Consider the following 20,566-nt stretch of genomic DNA (forward strand, 5'->3'; position numbering starts at 1 on the left):
AGGTATTTCTCTGTTTAGATCTAGATGACTCTACAAGGGGGCCATTGCGCGTTTTGAAACAAATTTGGAAATGACCTTATAATGGTGGTATAGACCAGGTTTGATCAAGATCCATCATGTTGCTCATAGCATAGGTCGTTTAAAGCTATTTTCTACTTTTAGCTCTAGTGGTCACCAAAATGGGTAAAGTGCCACAAGCAGTAATCGTTAACGTCCGCCAATTTTGTCTCCCTATTGAGAACTAGGCAAATCTAACTTTTGATAAGTAACACACAAGATATAACACCTAAGAGGTAATACGCAACATGTAAGAGGTAACTGATAACACGTAACACATAATATGTTATGCATAAAAACTAAGACAAAATGTCCCTAATAGGCTTCCGTAGGTATGCTATTTCATATATGATTTTGATATAGTCCATCAAAATGCATGCGCATTTAAGAAACCTTTCAGGAAAGTGTATTTGATCTCTTGTTGAATAAACTTAAAGCAGGTAAATATTTTGATGTTTTGTCATCTTTCATTTCGAATTCGGTAAAATATAATCAAATTAAAGGTATATTTGGCGGGTGTATTTGGTCTCTGTAATCATAAAAATAAACCTATATCTTAGTAATTTTGTTTGGTCTCTGTAATCATAAAAATAAACCTTTATCTTAGTAATATCTACAAAACTCAATCGCATTAGCATGTTTTAACCAGTAGAAGAAGTTTTCTATCTGGAAACAAATTTATGTTTTTCTCCCTACGTACCGAACAGGAAAATAATTACTAAATATAGTTACATGCTTCAAGTTCGGGAAGTAAAATCAATATTTGTACTTCTTTCTACATTTTTATATTTTATTACTACTACCCTTATAAATATTTTATCTAATGTTTCCAATTGTTTAACAGCGTTTCAATTTCTTAATTTCCATAGTTGGAAACTTAACTATTTAATCTGTAAATTAATCATATTCCGGGAGATGGTGTTAATTTGGAAACGACCAACAAACAAATTATGATTCAAGGTAAAACGCTGTATTAAAAGAACGCTTACGATTGAATAACAGCCAGCGTAAGACTTAAGGTAGTTCTCCACGTTTGATAAACCGGAAGTGATGGCGTAACGTCATTTATCCGGAAAACGTAGAATAAAGCCTGGATTCGGCGTACGGAAATGAAACTAATTTTATGATGTAATCTAAACCTGCGAGTAAATCTATTACAGTGGCACTGTTGCTATCTTTCTAAAGTCAAAATATGATATTAAAACACATGACACGTTAAAACATTCAAAATAATATCTTAAAATTAGCATGGAATGTCCGGTTTACTTTAAAACTTCAAGACTGATCTTCGATTTCAAATATCTCAAAAATAGGCACACGGACCTATACATTTTATTTCACCAAATTATAGGCCATGTGTTTATTTACAACTGTGAGAAATTTCATCAAAATCTACATTGTAGAAAAATTTCTATTCGCGAAATTGTTATGAAAGTTATGATTTTCCCATAGACTCCCATTATGAAACATTGCGTGAGGTCCAAATGTTTTTAATCAGTCTAGCAAAAAATCAAGCACACGACCCTATCTTTCTTATTTGCTGAATTTTCTTGGTATACTCTGAAGTTTTGAAAAATCAGAGTTTAATCAAATTGTAGAAAAAATTTCGATCCAAACGTGCAGAACCAACTTAAGCTAAATCATAGTGAACTATAGTAATGACAACAATGGGAAGAGAAAGTTAAACTACCCCAGCATTATATAAATCAAACTACAGAACCTATATAACTATAAATATCCAGCTTTCTGTGTGCCGTTTACAAGTTATAATTCGATTAATTATTTGACACATGCTATACTTTATTTTTTCTTACATCATATATAGAAACACGTACAAGTTTAATACTACCGAGTTTGTAATACTACTGAGTTTTTTTCAATAATAAAACCTAGAGGTTATGATACAGACTAGAAGGTATGATACATCAACATCTAATAGAGAAGAGTAGGGAGCATCATCAAGGTTACAGAAACAGTCGACGAAGTCTGTTTTCTTTATACTTTTTACTATAATTCTATAATGAACGTATTATTGTAAAATGATTACCACAAGCATGAATTTCACAAACAACAATTCTGAAACACATTATTAAGCCACATCCTTACTTAGATATGTGAAAATGAAATATAGATGAGTTCCGAATATAACAGAAATATATTTAGGATGGAATACAGAGAATACTTTACAAACATAAGTTTAAAAATACATTTTTTTTAGTTATTTTCTGTAATTCAATAATGAACATACTATTGCTAAATAAACATCACAAATTCTGAAACACATTATATAACCAGATCCTTACTTAGATATGTAAAAATGAAATACAAATGAGTTCCGAATATAACATTCTTTGGGATGCAAAGTAGAGAAATTACTTCAGAAACAGAAGTTTAGAATATATTTTCTTCTGTCATTTTCTATTGTTATATAATGAACATATTATTGTTAAATGATTATTACAAGCAAATATTTCCACAAACAACAGTTCTAAACACATTATATTGCCTGATCCTTATTTAGATAATGTAAAAAAGGAAATGTTAATGAGTTCCGAATATAACAACAATATATTTAAAGAGAGTATAATTAAAGAAATGTGCCCAGTCACAACAGTAAGAAGTATATAATATATTTTTTTCTAAAGTACTAAACGTTTTAACTTGATTCTTACTGTTGTGACTGGGCACATTTCTTTAATTATACTCTTCATATTTCAAGCGTTCTCGCTTCTTCACGGATTCATGTACTATCTAATAAATAACTTTTCATTCATTTGATACACATATGTGAATCTAAATTAAATACACCCCCACAAGTTATCGCAATAAAAAGTTTCTTATTAATTTTATCTTTGGGAGACATTGGGAAACACTAAGAACATTTTGTGGACATCGAAAGTGTCTTTTGCATTTGCTTATCAAAGAGTTGAATTTGGCCACCTTTTACCCAATGTCCAACATCTCTAGGAATTGTTTCCTCGGAAAGAGTCTGAATAATGTAAAATAAAAATGAATAGTTTACAGAACTGTCAGTGCTGGGAGCAGTCTATGAAATAATAGTAACAAGAAATGTGACCAGAGTACAAATGATGTAACGCAGATGTCCAAGTCTTCCGGCTCCTGAAGTGTCTTTCTTTGTAGTACCAGTAGGTCCAGATGTTCCGGTACTAGACGTACCCGTTTCCTCTGTACTTGTCCGAGCTGAAGACTGTGTCGTTAGAGTTGTGCGAACTAAAGAAATAAATATAGCAAAAAAGAGTCTGTTCGATCCCTTGGCATGAAGTTTTGTTTTCGCGCATATATGGAATTTCGATTTTGACTGGCTCTATTGTCCTTATGATACTTCAGGGATGTTTCTTTATTTGAAACCTTATTCACAATTTTGAGGCGGACCGCCTAAAAGCTCTTTCGTTTTCGTAAAGAATTTAAAACGTCTTCAGAGAACGGTGTAGGAAGATTTCTACATCAGCGTACGCAGTCACATTAACCTGAACATAGCACGTAACCATGGAATTTGTGAAGTGTAATAAAGCAAATCACAAACGCTCAGATCATACAAAACATACAAAATTAGTTTAGAATTTACATCATTGAAGTGACAGAAATTTTGGTATTTTTGTCCACCATGGCAAAACTCTGAAAATAAGTTTGTATGACGGATTCAGCAAAGTTGATACCGAAGAATGTAAATATCACAGGCTGATATTCTAGCAATATCTCGAGACATTGTGAAACGCCAAAAAGTACAAACAACATGTAGAATGTAGTAAAATATGTATTCAGCTGAATGTTGACACACGGTTTGCTGTTACTTTAGTGGTAAAATATATGGGACAGTTGCTCCAGTACTATTCTTACCAGTGTACATTTACCTTTATTTTCCTCAACACTACAGCGACTGCACTTTTACTTATTTTTCATAAGATACCTATGTATCACAGGAATTAAAGTCATAAGTCGTTTATAGCTAATGTATACTGATGATATTTTGTCAATCTGCGTGTAGCTTCAGTACGCACATTCAAAGAGTTTCATTACTCTCTGCGCTAACCTAACAACTACAAAGCAAAAAGCAATTGCATTTTAAATTCTTAGATTCTTACGTACAATTTTTATGAATAGAGCTCTAGATCTAGTAAAAAGTTCTGGGTAGAAACCCGATAAACTGTGACTATAAATTTTGCTTAAGTAAGAACACTTTTCTTTCATTTCAGAAGGGGGCATGTGCAGGGTTAACAATGCAATGATACATATTTACGTCAAATGGCAACAGGAAACCATGGCCGAGTGGCCTCACCCTGTAAATTCGGGAGTATTTTATGAGGAAGCAATAAGCAGGAAAATAAGGGTTAGTTTACCAAGCTGCACGCTCGAACCTATAAACAATGTCTGGAAGGTCATCTGGGATCTTCCAAAAAATAGACAGCATCACAGTATGATATGTGATCCTCCACTCAAAAACACACGCATCCGTAATGTATGACAAATTACGAAATAACCATCTACAGAGAAAAGTTGTTTCGAACTTCAAAAGGAACATACAATATTATTCAGATTTGTACCTGGTGGTCCGTTGCAGAAGTCTCCAGAGCAGCATTCAACTTTAATACCTAAGGCATCAATTTCCTGGCATTGTTGTGGGGCACAGGTAGTTATATACAAGCCCCCTGTAGATGTCGTCTGCAATAAAGTTCCAATTTATACAATATTTAAAAAATAAAAAATAAGTTTTCAACGTCTTTCTGTTATGTTCGGTAAACAGTGTCTGGGAAAGGCAAGTACGTAAATAATTACACAATACTTAATCCGTGCGGGCTATAATAACATAGTAAAGTTGGTGATAAAGAACAAATGGTAACCATTGTGTTTCAATAAATGTATGTAATAAAAGAAAATCGATAGCAGAATGTTAATATGTTTTAAATTATAAGAACAGATAAGGCATTGCTAAACTTATTAAATGTAACTTCTTGCAACTGACGTTGTAACTGCTGACATAACTATTAAATGTAATTATTTCTGGGTAAGGAGCCCGCATCGCCGCTCTCAATCATCAAGTCGAGAAGCTTGACGCTTAAACAAGTATAATATTAAAATGTATCTTTACCATGCATCCAAAGCCAATTTGTGGACAGTAGACGACTATCCCTTTCTGTATTGCTTCTTCAATGCAGCCAGTCTCATTACATGTCACCGAGTAACAGTATTCCTAAAACAACAGTTTTAAATATGCAAAGCTACATGTATATCTGAATATATAGTTTCAGAAATAGATTAAAATTTACCTTTTAACTGTTGAGCAATTAAATTTTTATTACTGTTAAGAAGTAGGGTGTTTTCGAAAAAAAACCCCGTAAAATACGCCTGTCTCCCGATACACTGTTTTTTGATAAGACGATGATATAATTGAATAATTGAAACGAAATCATCTAAAGGGAACAACACAGTGTAACATAACTCAGCCAGAACGTGCTGACGACATGCACAACAAGATTAGGATAAGGTGCGCACCAAATACCGGTTTAAGAGAACCAAGGACCATTCCAAGACGGTGCCCCATTGTGTTCATCACACACGCGCGCGCACGCGCGCACACATACACACACAGAGTAAAATAATGATAAGGACTGATGTTTAATCTTGTAAACTACCAAATAAATAATTTGTTGTATTCATTTATCTAAAGTCAGACATCAATAATTTCAGAACTCATTTATTTTGGGAACTGTCCCGGTGAAAGAGCATTCTTCTTAAAATATGTTATTGGCAAGTGTCAGTCAAAACTTTATACATAAAACATTATTGTATAACTAGATTATTGTATTTCCTCCATTCGAAGCAGCTGGACATAATATTAAAATATTGCCCTAAATGTTTTTCTAGGTTTCTAGTCTATAACGGTGCCCTACTGTTTTCTTATGTGTTGCTTGTTCGTTTTTCTGTTATTCAGTTGATCGTCTTTGTGTGTTTTTCTTTGGTACATTAGTGTCTGCGCTATTGTGGTTTACGTTTAAGTGCGACTGTTTTTAAAGAACATGGCATTCCCTTGTATATTCGTCCTTGTTCAACTTTCCGCTTCGGATTCCTCCCCGACCCCCGACCCCATTTCACCCCTTACCAATTCCTTCCCCTTTATCAATATTTAGCTTAGATTAATATGTACTTGTTGGATGTTTGAAGCAACCTGTCTGAAATATTTTTCCATTACAGCTTCTTTTTGTTGAGGGCCTACTATGTAAATGCGTGGCTCTGGGTCTGTGTTTTTGGAGCTCTGTGCTTCCGAGAAATCTACTCTTACCTATTATCTTTTGTTAGATTTTAACCAAGAAGCGTATCAAAACTACAATTTTTACACAGTGGAAACTTAGAACGTTAATCTACTCACAACATTGGGTATTCTTTTGATGTTTCCTGCAAATGATATATAAATATTATAATTTAATATATAATTATATTATATGTTATAAAATATTGAGAAATATTGATGAAATATAAATCACATTTTCTTTGTTTTTATTTTCAATGCAGCGAAGCATATTTTCTCTGTTTTCAATGCAATGAAGCACTGGTTTGTATTTTTACTGGTTTTCAAGAGCTATGTTAGTATCAGCGGGTATTGATATCGGTATCATCTGAAGAAATAAAATGCATATGGAAAGTAAACAAACGTATTTATCTATCTTGTACAAATCCAAACATAATATTTACAATGACTACAACAAGTACAAGGTACATTCTATGCGTTATATATTCGTACAATGACATAAAATCTAATATACGCAAGTACTTATTACTCGGAAACCATAATTTCACTTTTGGATTTGAAATGATTTGAAATGCTAGAACAAAAATAACTATCGGGGACAGCGAGTTATGCACAACTCGTACAGCTGCACATTTTGGTAAATGAATATTCGATTGGGTGAAAAGTCATTCTTGCTGTTTTCGGGCATACAATACACAGAAAATTCAGATTTTTATCATGAATATGATTTTATTTTCATCTCGTGCTATTGGAGATAATCATAATGCAATCTTGTTACGCCACTCGTGAGTTATTTCATTTTCAAACCACTCGATGAAACTAAAACCATATTCATAATAAATTTCTGAATATCCTGTACATGGTACAGTACAACAATGTCATTTATTGAATAATGTTAGTGAGCTTTATCATGAAAATCATCCTAGAACTGTAGCAGTTAATGACTTCGTGAACGAGCATCTCGAGATACTTTTGTCTAGCATATTTTCTTCATGGTGAATGCAGTTGGAGGCGAAGTAGAACTTTATGCTTCTATAATGTTACAATAGTTGCTTCTGCAGAGAAAAAAGTAGGACTGTAAATGTAAATACCGTCATTGCAGCGGTCCGTGTTACAACATTGTGATACAATGTTCATACCGTCAGGAAAGTCATAGGCGGCCATGTTCGAACAAAGAGTAGGCATATTTTCAGTATCTGCTCCACACCCGGCAGTTTCCACGTTATTTTCACCCGTAACTTTTGTAAACTGTAAAAATATAAGACTTTTACAGTTTTATATTATAAAAGAGGATGGTTTCAGCTAAACGGTACGTTTCCCGTGTTTTCTGGTGATTTATAAATACCTGATTGACTTTGATATTCGCGAAGTCGTTCTCATACAATTAGTAGACAAACTGCGTATGTCTTCTTGACTTAGGTAGTATATACCATTGACGAAGCATTGAATGCAATCAAGTAGAATGATAGCAGGCAAGGTTTGACTGTATCTGTTCATAACAGGTTATGAAATTGCAACATATCTCACGTCATCTGGTACTGGCTTAAGCAGAACTCTTTTACACATGTAATGAATTGACTCCAAAGGATCAGAAAATATATAACAACACTTTGTTTTATTTGAATTGTGATATATACTGTAGGAATCACAACAGTTTTTGACTCCATATAATCCAGTTTTAAACTCGGCGTAGAAACCATTAAGATAAATATTCCGATTACGTTTCATGAAGATATGGTCATAAATGTGGCTTCTAGGTTGTTTAAACAAGCTTTTCCTTCGATTTGAGCTGATGACCTAGTTTTTGACTCGACATGTCCCAGTTCCGACCCAGGCCTAGAGAATATCAAGATTTTGGCTCTTTCAGAGGTCAATCAGGGGATGAAACTCCGGCAACAATGAACGGATCTGACAGATTAATCATGAAATCCAAGAATTGTTGCTGTTTATATGGCTGCAAAAGCCGAAATAGCAAGTTTTGGCCATTTAAGGGGCCATAACTCCAGAATCAAGGACATGATCTGACCAGTTTTTGAAAGTTGTGTGCAAGTTTGATTAAGGTTGATTTCAAATTGTGGTCTCTATTGCGTTCACAAGCCAAAAAAGAGATCTAGCTAATTTTCGAAAAGAACCGAGATATTATGCCAATACAAGTTGTGTGCAAGGGTGATTAAAGTTGATTGCAAAATGTGGTCTGTATCGTGTTCACAAACCGGAAATAGCAAATATTGGCCCTTCAAGAAAAAAAACATGATTGAATCTGGCCAGTTTTCAAAAGTAACCGATATATTATGCCAATACCAGTTGTGTGCAAGCTTGATTGAAATTTATTGCAATATGTGGTGTCTATCGTGTTCACAAGAAATTGTGAACGGACGACGGACGGACGACAGACAAAATGCAATCACAAAAGCTCACCATGTCACTACGTGGCAAGTGAGCTAAAAAGAGAGTTTGCATATTGGATAGCGAGATACAGTAAATCTACTAGGTTCTTTAATAGGAACAGCAAGAAAGCGAGGGTATTAATACAAAAAGAAAGAGAGCAAAGTTTCTAAAAATACAAAGTAAGGCAGACAGCGAGATTCTTTTAACAGAATAGTTCTGCTTACCGTGCAATATCCATTTGTAGGTATAGAACACAGTCCTGGACTACCTTCGTTTATAACACTAGTCAAACAACCTTCACCCTCACAGGTTATGCTGTAACACTTCTCCTGAAACAATGTTTCTATAAATGTCCAGTAAAAATGATTTAGCAAATAAAAGAAAGTTACCTTCTTTACACAGACTACAAAATCTATACCGGTCTCTAAACCAAGACTGGTTTTATTTGGTGGCTGCTGCCACCAGTGTCAAAATGTATACTTAATTTGAAAACTCTGACAGTCCTTAAGACGATCTTAACAACAAAACTGAAAACAGTTCAAGGCTTTTTAGAATATCAATTATTTTCACGACGTGAAGCTATGCTATTCCACCGGGTACGCCTTCACACCATTCTAATGTAATACGGCGGCTGAAATCACATAAATTAAAGTTTGTATTAAAACAACTGGGTGTATGAATACAATATGCAAACTTATGGTCACGTGAACAAAAGATGACCTCATGTCACCTGAACTGGAGAGATTATATTCAGCTAGTTGCTTTTCCTTATCACCGTATCATACCATAGCACTGTCCTAGAGGTCACGCATCTAATAACATAGAAAAAGTGGAAACCGACATGTCGACCAAAAAGACAAAAATGTTGCGGGCTTTGACTAGCGTACTGCTTTCTTACAATTGTATCATTTTACAGGATCGTGCAAAATGGGCCGTATATGAATCTGCTGCAATAACATTAATAATTGCCATTTGTAGCAAGTCATCGGATAACAGAGTTCATCAATTTAAAAATTAAGAGATTTAACTTTAATCTCCCCTGCAAAACTGGCGGTGATAAACCACTCCGGACAAAAGTTTTGCGTACTTCGAGAGGATAGATGGATATTTCTATAAAACCCACTCCTCTAACCCAAACTTCGGCTTGTCTTTCGGCGGTGGTAAATGGTAGTGAAAACATAGGTCATTCTCGCAAACCAGAGATCGACTGTGGGTCCCTAATAGATAAACTTTTGTCGCATTAGAATTAACCAAGATGGACTTGAAGTATTCCGTATTGAAAAAGAAGAGAGAAAAAAAATAATATAGCTGACGATTAGCCACTACGCAATAGATATGAAGCATATTCATAAGAGAAAACTTTTCTAATTAATTTTGTGCGAAAGAAATGCCGCAGAGGTTGTAAAATAGATCTATGTTAACAGTTTAACTCACCGCATCCGGGTCATCTGTAGTTGGTGTCGCTAAAATATACAGAAATTAAACACGTTATATAGTGCCAACATTATCTGTACCGCAACAGGGTAACTGATATTTTATTCAATATTCTTCTATTAGTAAATAATCATATCAATCGCTGTAGTTGGCAAACTTTTTTATAATCTTCAGCACAATTTGGTTTAATATTATTACAAAGATCCCTGTTTCTAGTATTACTTTCTGTAACAATGAAATATACATTAATCTAAAGGCGAAGTATCAACAGCGCACTACCATGTTTTCTAACATTCGCATCGCGTTATCGTGGCGCCGGTCCTTCGACGTGATGACGTTTTCCAGAGTACGATAGAAAATATTGTCCTGTCGCACTATCATACATGGTAATTTTCAATAAACTAGACGGGAACAATGCTGCGATAAAACGATGTGAAATTGCAGAAACACGATGTGAAAGTGTAACACTTAGTCTAGCTGATTAGCATCGCGCCTTTGCATCACGTTTTCCCCCCTATCATTTGATCACACTGCCGCCTAATATTACGTGTGTAAGATGACCCCAATGAAAGACCTTACAATACCACAGAGGCCAGATGTGGAAAATGAATAAGCATTTTGTTTATCGAAGAAAATTGAACTGACTGATATTAGACGAATTCATACGAAATAATACAATAACAATATGATAACCATGCAATTCGGTACTTTTAACTATAACACTGATACTTCAAACAAGAGGGTCTGATGGCCAAAGACCGCTCACCAAGTTTCAAATTCTTTGAAATTGTTTTAAAATCGGGTCTGTGGTGTCTAAGGGCAATTTGTCCCCTAATTAAAGGCCTCAGAAAACCTAGTCTTAAACTTTACCTAGACTATTCTAACGCCTTTAGATCGTTAAAAGCATTTTTCTTTTATGATTTGAAGCACTGACCTATTTTGTAACCTCAGGAAACCAAGTTTAAAATCTTTTCAAATATTCTGACAAATGTGAATGAGGATGAGGAGGATTATCTTATTTACCGGTCTAGTGACATTTTCTCACCTCAGATGACCCAGTATTTTCGATCTGTTCTAAGATTTTATTGAGGGTACCATTCTGATTAAAATGCACTAAGATAAACCGAAATTATGACATGGAGAATGTTAACATTTGATTTGTTGACGTCGACGGACTAACGAAGATTGGCGAAGACTGACACAAGGAGACACTGATAACTCACCGCTCAGTTAGCTAAACATCAATAGGCCTGTATGAATACGTAAAAAACAAGATGACTTACTTCTACCATTAAAAATGATCTTGATTAATTCTCCTTTACTTATAATAAAAAAGAAGAAAAATAGTATTTAGATATTATATATTGAAGGAAAGGATTGGAAATCATTATTCATTGTTTGGATGAATTTCATTTTATTAAATTGTTGTGACATTCAATACACATGCGTTGATTGTTTTGCTCATCGGCGTAAGTAGTTTGTAACTGTAGATACACGGGTTTCTTAGTTCAAAGAACTTTTCATTTTTTCCGTCTGTATTTAGTTACTTATATCATTCCACTAAATCTTCAAATTACAATATGTGTTTCGGTCTTTTAGTGTTTCCTCTACTGTCGCTATGAGTCGTCTTGGTATTGAATTCTCAAAGTATGCAATATGTTTAGATATTAAATGGATTCTCGTAGAAGGAAGTCATTTAGTTAACATTCTCAAGCTTAGTGGTTCTATCAAGCTGCCCGTCCGTGCCTAGAGTAATGTTTAGATGCAGCTGGTGACTATCAATCAAATACAGTCTTTACAGTAAAACAGACTCGAATAAACAATGCGTGACTGCTTTATGCAAGCAAAAATATGGAAAACAGTTCTTCACGAAGTTGTGTTAATATTGTTTTGTACCTGTTGGCAAGTTGCAGAGATTTCCAGTACAGCATTCTATTTTCATGGATTGTATTTGAGCGGCATGACAGGGCCCTTGTGAGCAAGAAGTGGTATACATTTCATTTGTCTTAGTCGTCTGTAATAAAAAAAATTCAAAAATATATATATAAATGTTTTGTTCCATAACAGTCCAATGGAACAGCAAGAGCAAGTGAGTAAATAAATTGTACTATTTTTTCAGTTGGTGGTGGGGATCTCATTTTGACCTTACTCGTAACTCATTACGGTAGACCATTGGGGACAGCAATTTGAATAAATACAGTTATGTAAGGGACGTAAAATCAGTATAAATCATGATCAGAACTTGGATTTGTTCTCGGTTAGAACTACTGAACTTCACAGGTATAGTTTGCAGGACTCATTAAGTGCTTAATGTCAGTAAGTTTATATTTAAGTCAGTAAGTTTATATCAAGTGTCACTCGTACAAAATACAAGTTAAGAATAGAAGACGATTTCCAGTTATCCAAGAACTGAAAGCGAGACTGTTTTATAAAAAGGCTGGCTGAGAAAGAACTCGGCTTACCGTACACCCCCAATCTGGAAACGCAGGGCACAGTCTTGCCTTCCCTTCACTTATAGCATCACTCAAACACCCTTCATTATTACATGATATACTGTAACACTCATCCTGAAAGGGATGCAAGTTTTTCTTCAGTGGCTGAGTAAAATCTTTTAAAGGTTTCGGTGATTTTTCAACCTGTTATCTGCTTGTCAATATAGTACGACTGTACTACTTGAAACTATTTCAAACCTTAAACATTTAAAACCGCAAATCATTCTCACCGCTGTTTCTTAGTATCACATTTCAGAAACATGCCGAACAACCAGTTGGTGTTCATGAAACGTCATTAAAGTGATGATTGCGTTTCTTAAATTAAAAGAAAATAGGTTCAATAATTTAAAATATGTCTGAAATGTAGGGAATTTTGGAAAAATACATGATATATACCTGCCCTTCAGTTTTGTTCCATACTGTTTAACAATATAACTTACCACAGCCGGGTCATCCACTGTATTTGATGCCACTGAAAAAATGCAAAAATACACCGTATCATTCACATATATCAATGACCTGATAACAAAATGGATCCGCCTATATTGAAAGACTATTTTTACACCAGTTTCATTTCAGATTCAATTTTATTATAGAGTTCTGTTTTAATGCTGCATGACTGATTTTTCTGAACTGATTCTCTAATCTGAAGAAGTAATTTCCTTAACTCTGTCCGTCTCCATTTTTATTCCACACACAATAGTAATAAATGGCATCATTGTATAACGCTCATTATGACATCATAATATTTACATGGATCGATTCTTGGAAAGGTTTATAATACACTTGAGACTATACTTAGTGTTACTCATGAGATACTAAAACACGTATAAAGTGCGATTTCACAGATTTTTTATGTTTTACTGCCAGCACAAAATAATGAAAACAACATTTATCTAAATTTCGGACCAAGAGCATGACCTGTATATATGTAGACACACTAATGAGCCATTCACAATGAAACTAGTTTGTGACTTAATATATAAAGTCAATACGTCATATGAGGACTTTCTCACTTAAATTGTGGATCCCAGCCGGACACCTGGGCAAAACTGTTTCTCAGCTCGAAACCACAGAAGGGGAAGGTAAGTGATTTGAAGTCAGCTACCTTAACCACTTGCAAATGCCCTAACACCCCCTTCTAACTATCCATTCTATGGCAATAGATGGTTGCATACTCAAGCTTTCTTCAGCTGTTAATCGAAATTCGAAAACCAGTTTAACCACAAAATTACTATACCTTGACAATTATTGACCTACTTTCTTTTCTATAATAGCGGATTTTTATTAGCCCACAATGTAATCAGCCTCTGAATTCGACATCATTGTAGGCCAAAGCGTCTTTTAATTAATAAGAGATACCCTTGTTCAGTCTCGAGATCAATGTGATCTTTGGCCTTCTAACTCCCTTAATAACACTTTAATGATATTTTCGGAACACAAGTAATTTTCCTATAAAACCGTTTTCAGGCTCATGTCACTGTGACATTGGTTTTTGCCCAAACCAATAGGGGCTATTTACTATTCATACACAGTCGTCCTATGAAGTTTGATAGCTGTAGGCCCATGCGTTCTACAATTACTGGTCCGGAATCAATACCTGCAGACAGACCTACCGACTGACATAAGGTAAACAATATATATGCCAAATACCTCGTTATTTTTAATGTTACAGTAACGGAAATTTATCATCGGCAAACTTTGTAGGGAATCTAACGTGTTTAGCCGTTAACCTCCTGGCGGCAAGTGATTCTGCCTCTGCAACCAGTGCAGACCAAGATCAGCCGGCACGATTATGGTCTGCACTGTTCGCTATTCAGTTATTAGATTTTGAGTGAACACACCTTCGAATAATAAATGATTTTGTCCAAATTAGGTGATGGACCAGTCCAATATAGAAATTTAGCAGGGCAAAGGTTAGGGCTCTCTCTCTTTCTTGTAGTAATACCCGGTACTTTAACTGGTTACTTTTGGTGGGGATTTATAACTGAGAAAGAAGAAACGTACTCGAATCGTCGTTACATTTGTCAGAAAAGCAACAGTCAGTGGTGTATTCATTGTCAGTTAGATTGGACCACTTCGGCACGCATGGCAGTGACGAACAATTATGGGTAGCAATGCTGAAATCCCCGCTTATTCTTTCTATCTGAAATTTATAACAATGATATAAGAAGATAGTATATGTCTGTAAATATACCTGTTTCTTAGTGCTAACTGGCGGCGAGCGGACGGACGGACGAACGAACATCTCCAAAACTTTTACTTCCTGATTTTTATAAACGAAATAATACCTCATCATTGGTAGACCTTTTGCATGGATTTCACAGGAATAAAGCGAAAGCCTAACATTTTTGAAATGTTCCTTACACTGACAAAGAAGTTGATAAAATCTGGCTATATTTTATTATTTGTCCTCCGGAACAATATAGTCGTGATAATATACTGAAGACTTGCACAGGATAGCCAAAGTAGAAATGAAACTACACAACATGATGCTACTTACATATCCATTTTATGTTTTTCGTCACCATTTTAAATACAATACTCAAAGGAAGAGTAATGTTAACTACAGAGATCATCTTACATCTAGTCCTACATGCAATCATCATGTAAAGCGTTGTCTGTATTGAAATGAATTAAAGTTGTCGCATAGTCCCTCCTAACAACTTATGCTGTATCATTTATTGAAAAAGTGCATAACGGACAGGAATTAAACTCGTCTTACGTCTATTAGATGACTCTTGTGTTGTAATTTATAAACGAAAGGAATTTCATAAGCTACTTAAAATATAAAGTGCTTAAAAGAAGAACATTCGTTACATTTTATTTCTTCTGCTATTTAAAGAATACGGTATGCATGAAACAGAATCTGTTTTTTTAATACTAATTTATTTTAGGCCGATTGTTAAGCACCTCATTCCTAATAGTCAGTATGCCAAATGCTAATAAGCTACCTAACCTCAGCTTACAGTATGCACAAAATATTTTGGCATAAAAAGGTTCTACAACATGTACCTTCATAGAAACTGCATGATGCAACTTTGTCATCATTGAGCATTTTGAAGTATTCAAGATGGCCGCGAAGATGGCCGCCAGAATTATGTAAAATTGACTTATCTCTAAATTATACAAGATTTGGGCAGGATTATTAATGTATGTATTAATTTTGTTGCTAGAGGTAACAAGATAAACATTAAATGTATATTACAAAGAAGAAAATCATTTGAAAAACATCCAAAATGGCTGTCAAAATGGCCGCTAAAATGGAAAATCCCAATATTTTGCATTAGACACTCTAAATATGCAGGTTTTCCTACCGTATATGGGTACCTCTGATAACAAGAAAAGTGTACAACACTTCAGATTTTTCTTCAATAATTTTATAACAGAGGCGGATGTTCTTATTCACAAGCATTACAATTTGAACACAAAACATATATAATGACGTGGTATGATTTGTGATCAGTTTGCTACAAATAACAGTAAAGATACACTCAAGGACTAGATAATCGTTATGCAGATACTTAAAGATTAAGGTATTATGGCTAAAAGGACAATGTATGATAAGGCACAGTTTTAGCCCCCAAATTTCGAAGAAAATGAAAGTAAAAATACATCTCAACGATATGGATTATTTGAAAGATAAAGGCTTAATCTTGCATTTTTTGAAGAAAAAATGTATCAGTTTTGCGTTAAAAGTCATGATCCATGGTCTAGTTTCATATCATCAACACAGATTTTGTACATTTTTAGATGTTTTCATGCACTTTATCAACAAAGTACGATACAAGCGCAGAGGAGAACAATTTTAGTTTTTGGATATGTGTTGAGGATTACAAAAACACGGAGAATGATACATGAAAGAAAATTGTTCTAAGGTGCGCTCGTAGTAAATTTTGAACAAATACGGTATTTTTTCCGAACATTTTTACTCTAAAAATAGCCATATAAAGGGACGAAACTCTTGCTTTACTTGAAGAGCTTGGCCTAAAGGTAAGTAAAACATCTTGTGACGTCATGCGGAAGTGATTTCGTTTGAAACTGGGTCGCGTGCGATCAAAAACTAGGTCAGTAGGTCTAAAAATAGAAAAACCTTGTGACCTCTCTAGAGTCCATACGTTTCAATGGATCTTCATGAAAATTGGTCAGAATGTTCACCTTGATGATATCAAGTTCAAGTTCAAAACGCGGTCACGTGCCTTCAAAAACTAGGTCAGTGGATCAAATAATAGAAAAACCTTGTGACCTCTCTAGAGGCGATATTTTTCATAGGATCTGTATGAAAGTTGGTCTGAATATTCATCTTGATGATGTCTAGGTCAAGTTCGAAACTGGGTCAACTGTGGTCAAAAACTAGGTCAGTAGGTCTACGTTGTCAGTGTGTCCATGCGTAAACTTTTGCTTGTGACCACTCCAGTTTAAGATCCAGCCTTGAAATTTGGATGACATGTACAGTTTTGCATACCAATCTTGAAACTGTCTTTCAGTGACCATAAATGTGACCTACTGATCTAATATTTTAGCATCAGTTTGAAACATGCGGTTCAATGTACTCAGGTGAGCGATGCAGGGTCATCATGACCCTCTTGTTTTCTTTCTTTGTTGCTTCATAATTAATTAACAAACAAAAGAAAGTCCTGATTTATAATTTGTATGCAATAAATCTGGAAAACTGTACTAAATTAGAAAGGCAGCGCTTTTGATAAGCCATACCCTACCGCCCCTTAACACAGTACTTTGGCAGATGTCCTTGAAAGCTTGGTTGATTGGTAAGAAGTCGGTTTCAGCCACGATAGTAGAAAGTATACTAATGGTCGAAAATAAGGATAACGTGTGATTTATTATTGATGCAATATGCTATCACAGAATGATGTCAGAGTAAAGTAACAAAGTATGTAAAATCTCTTCATATATACATTGTACATATAGATAACTTTTTGCCTGTAGAAAACATTTCACATTCCAAATGTTTGGCCATTTGGCATTCCATTGGCCATCAAGATACAGATATCACTAAGATAGTTTCAAATGATTGAAAAACGAAATGATCGGTGTTATAAAAATGTATTTCGGGGCGTAACAGTTTAAACAAAAGTAAATAATATTATAAATAATCAAGTGGTGTCAGCAACAATTACAAATTATACTTTTAATAAGTATTTAGCTAGTTTACTTCCAAAAATTCTTCTGCATCCTTATATCAGGAAAAAGATATTAAAATATTTTACAACATGCGATGCCTCATGTGCAATACGTGATTTATAAGTTCCTTGTTCCGTTCAAGGGAAAACAAGTGTGGTATTCTAAGAAGACGGCTTTTAAACACAATGCATCTCAAGAGCTGGTTTCCTATCCCTTTATCAAATGTCCGTATGGACTAATTGTCTGTAAGAATGACAAATAGTACAAGGAAGACAAGTGTGGTATTTTAAGAAGAAGAAATTTGAACAATTAAACATACTTAAAAATAAATCGAAATACTTACGCGTTGGGATGGGAATAAACATTTTCGTTTTATCTTTTACACATCATAATAATTATTGAAAACCTAAATAATAGATTAAAGAATTAATACAATCCCGGTGGGATTCAATGTATGTCAGTAACAACAAGGCCAGGTATGTAGTTAGGAAAGCCTTTCAACATGAAACAAAGTTTTAACAAGAGGACCATGATGGTCCTGAATCGCTCACCTCTTCCCACATGACCCAGTTTTGAGTATGACGTCGTTTTTTTCTATTATTTGAAATAGTGACCTAGTTTTTTAGCTCATGTGACCCAGTTTTGAACTTGACCTAGATATTATCAAGATCAAAATTCTGACCAATTTTCATGAAGATCCATTGAAAAATATGGTCTATAGAGAGGTCACAAGGCTTTTCTATTATTTGACCTATTGACCTAGTTTTCGAAGGTACGTGACCCTGTTTTGAACTTTACCTAGATATCATCAAGATGAAGACTCTCACTAATTTTCATGAAGATCTCATGAAAAATATGGCCTCTAGAGAGGTCACAAGGTTTTTCTATTTTTATACCTACTGGCCTAGTTTTTGACCGCACGTGACCCTGTTTCGCAACTGAACTAGATATCATCAAGGTGAACATTCTGACCAATTTTCCTGAAGATCCATTGAAAAATATGGCCTCTAGAGAGGTCAAAAGATTTTAATAATTTTAGACCTACTGACCTAGTTTTTGACCGCAGTTGACCCAGTTTCAAACTTGACCTATATATCATCAAGATGAACATTCAGACCAATTTTCATTCAGATCCCATGAAAAGTATGGACTCTAAAGAGGTTACAAGGTTATTTTATTATTTTACCTACTGACCTAGTTTTTTATGGCACGTGACCATTCACAAGTATGGCCTCTAGAGAGGTCACAAGGTTTTTCTATTTTTAGACCTACTGACCTAGTTTTTGACCGCACATGACCAAGTTTCGAACTTGACCTAGATATCATCAAGATGAACATTCAGACCAATTTTCATACAGATCCCATGAAAAATATGGCCTTTAGAGAGGTCACAATGTTTTTCTATTATTTGACCTACTGACCTAGATTTTGACGGCAGATGACCCACTTTCGAACTTGACCTAGATATCATCAAGATGAACATTCAAACAAACTTTCATACAGATCCCATGAAAAATATGGCCTCTAGAGAGGTCACAACGTTTTTCTATTATTTGACCTACTGACCTAGTTTTTGAAGGCACATGACCCACTTTCGAATTTGACCTAGAAATCATCAAGGTGAACATTCTGACCAATTTTCATAAAGATCTCATGAAATATATGGCCTCTAGAGAGGTCACTAGGTTTTTTTATTTTTAGACCTACTGTCCTAGTTTTTGACCGCACGTGACCCAGTTTCGAACTTGACCTAGATATCATCAAGATAAAAATTTAGACCAATATTCATACAGATCCCATGAAAAATATGGCCTCTAGAGAGGTCACAAGGTTTTTCTATTATTTGACCTACTGATCTAGATTTTGAAGGCACGTGACCTAGTTTCTAACTTGACCTAGATATCATCAAGATGAACGTTCTGACCAATTTTCATGAAGATCTTGTGAAATATATAGCCTCTAGAGAGGTCACAAGGTTTTTCTATTTTTAGACCTACTGACCTAGTTTTTGAAGGCACGTAACCCAGTTTCAAACTTGACCTAGATATCATCAAGATATACATTCTGACCAATTTTCATGAAGATCTTGTGAAATATATGGCCTCTAGAGAGGTCACAAGGTTTTTCTATTTTAGACCTACTGACCTAGTTTTTGAGGGCACGTGACCCAGTTTCGAACTTGACCTATATATCATCAAGGTGAACATTCTGACCAACTTTCATAAAGATTCCATGAAAAATGTGACCTCTAGGGTGGTCAAAAGCAAAAGTTTACTGACGCACGCACGCACGGACGCACGCACGCACGGACGCACGCACGCACGCACAGACGGACGACGGACACCGCGCGATCACAAAAGCTAACCTTGTCACTTTGTGACAGGTGAGCTAAAAATCATGTATATATGAAACTTAATCTGATCTTAATTGATGATCATTAAATGAGTGAAACTGCTATAAAAAAAGATAACTATATGAATTTTCCTTAATTTTCATGAGTCAGTTCCTGAGTACAATTACAGAGTGACTTCTTGCGCACTTGAATAAAATGAAGACAATGCAGTATGTATTTACAGCAAATCATCTAGTTTCAACCACTTATTTTAAACGTGAATTGCAACAGGAAGTAAATGGTAACGTACATAATTTTGCTCTTTTACACCACAAGCTGGGTCAAGTGTTTAAGTGATGTGTTTCAATCTCATATTGTTTATGTATGTTTGTTAGATAGTTCATAGTAAATTATTGAGTTACAATGTATAATAGACAGAAGACAAAATATATTTCG

General features: G+C 34.8%; 1 protein-coding gene across 1 annotated transcript in view; it reads right to left on the reverse strand.

Annotated features, from left to right (window-relative positions):
- Window positions 1–2,044: 2,044 nt before the first annotated feature.
- The window catches only part of LOC128550906 (protein psiJ-like), a 30,366-nt gene continuing 11,844 nt past the window's right edge, over window positions 2,045–20,566 (reverse strand). The window contains exons 4-14 of the mRNA XM_053530932.1: window positions 14,644–14,782; window positions 13,077–13,108; window positions 12,607–12,711; window positions 12,041–12,158; window positions 10,145–10,173; window positions 8,935–9,039; window positions 7,414–7,570; window positions 6,443–6,468; window positions 5,165–5,266; window positions 4,620–4,737; window positions 2,045–3,288 (exon numbers count right to left, since the gene is read on the reverse strand). Of these exons, the coding sequence (XP_053386907.1) occupies window positions 3,104–3,288; window positions 4,620–4,737; window positions 5,165–5,266; window positions 6,443–6,468; window positions 7,414–7,570; window positions 8,935–9,039; window positions 10,145–10,173; window positions 12,041–12,158; window positions 12,607–12,711; window positions 13,077–13,108; window positions 14,644–14,782 (1,116 nt within the window). The 3' untranslated portion in view covers window positions 2,045–3,103. The remainder of the gene's footprint in view (window positions 3,289–4,619; window positions 4,738–5,164; window positions 5,267–6,442; window positions 6,469–7,413; window positions 7,571–8,934; window positions 9,040–10,144; window positions 10,174–12,040; window positions 12,159–12,606; window positions 12,712–13,076; window positions 13,109–14,643; window positions 14,783–20,566) is intronic.

Source organism: Mercenaria mercenaria, chromosome 2 (assembly GCF_021730395.1).
Source record: "Mercenaria mercenaria strain notata chromosome 2, MADL_Memer_1, whole genome shotgun sequence".
NCBI classification, from domain to species: Eukaryota; Metazoa; Mollusca; class Bivalvia; order Venerida; family Veneridae; genus Mercenaria; species Mercenaria mercenaria.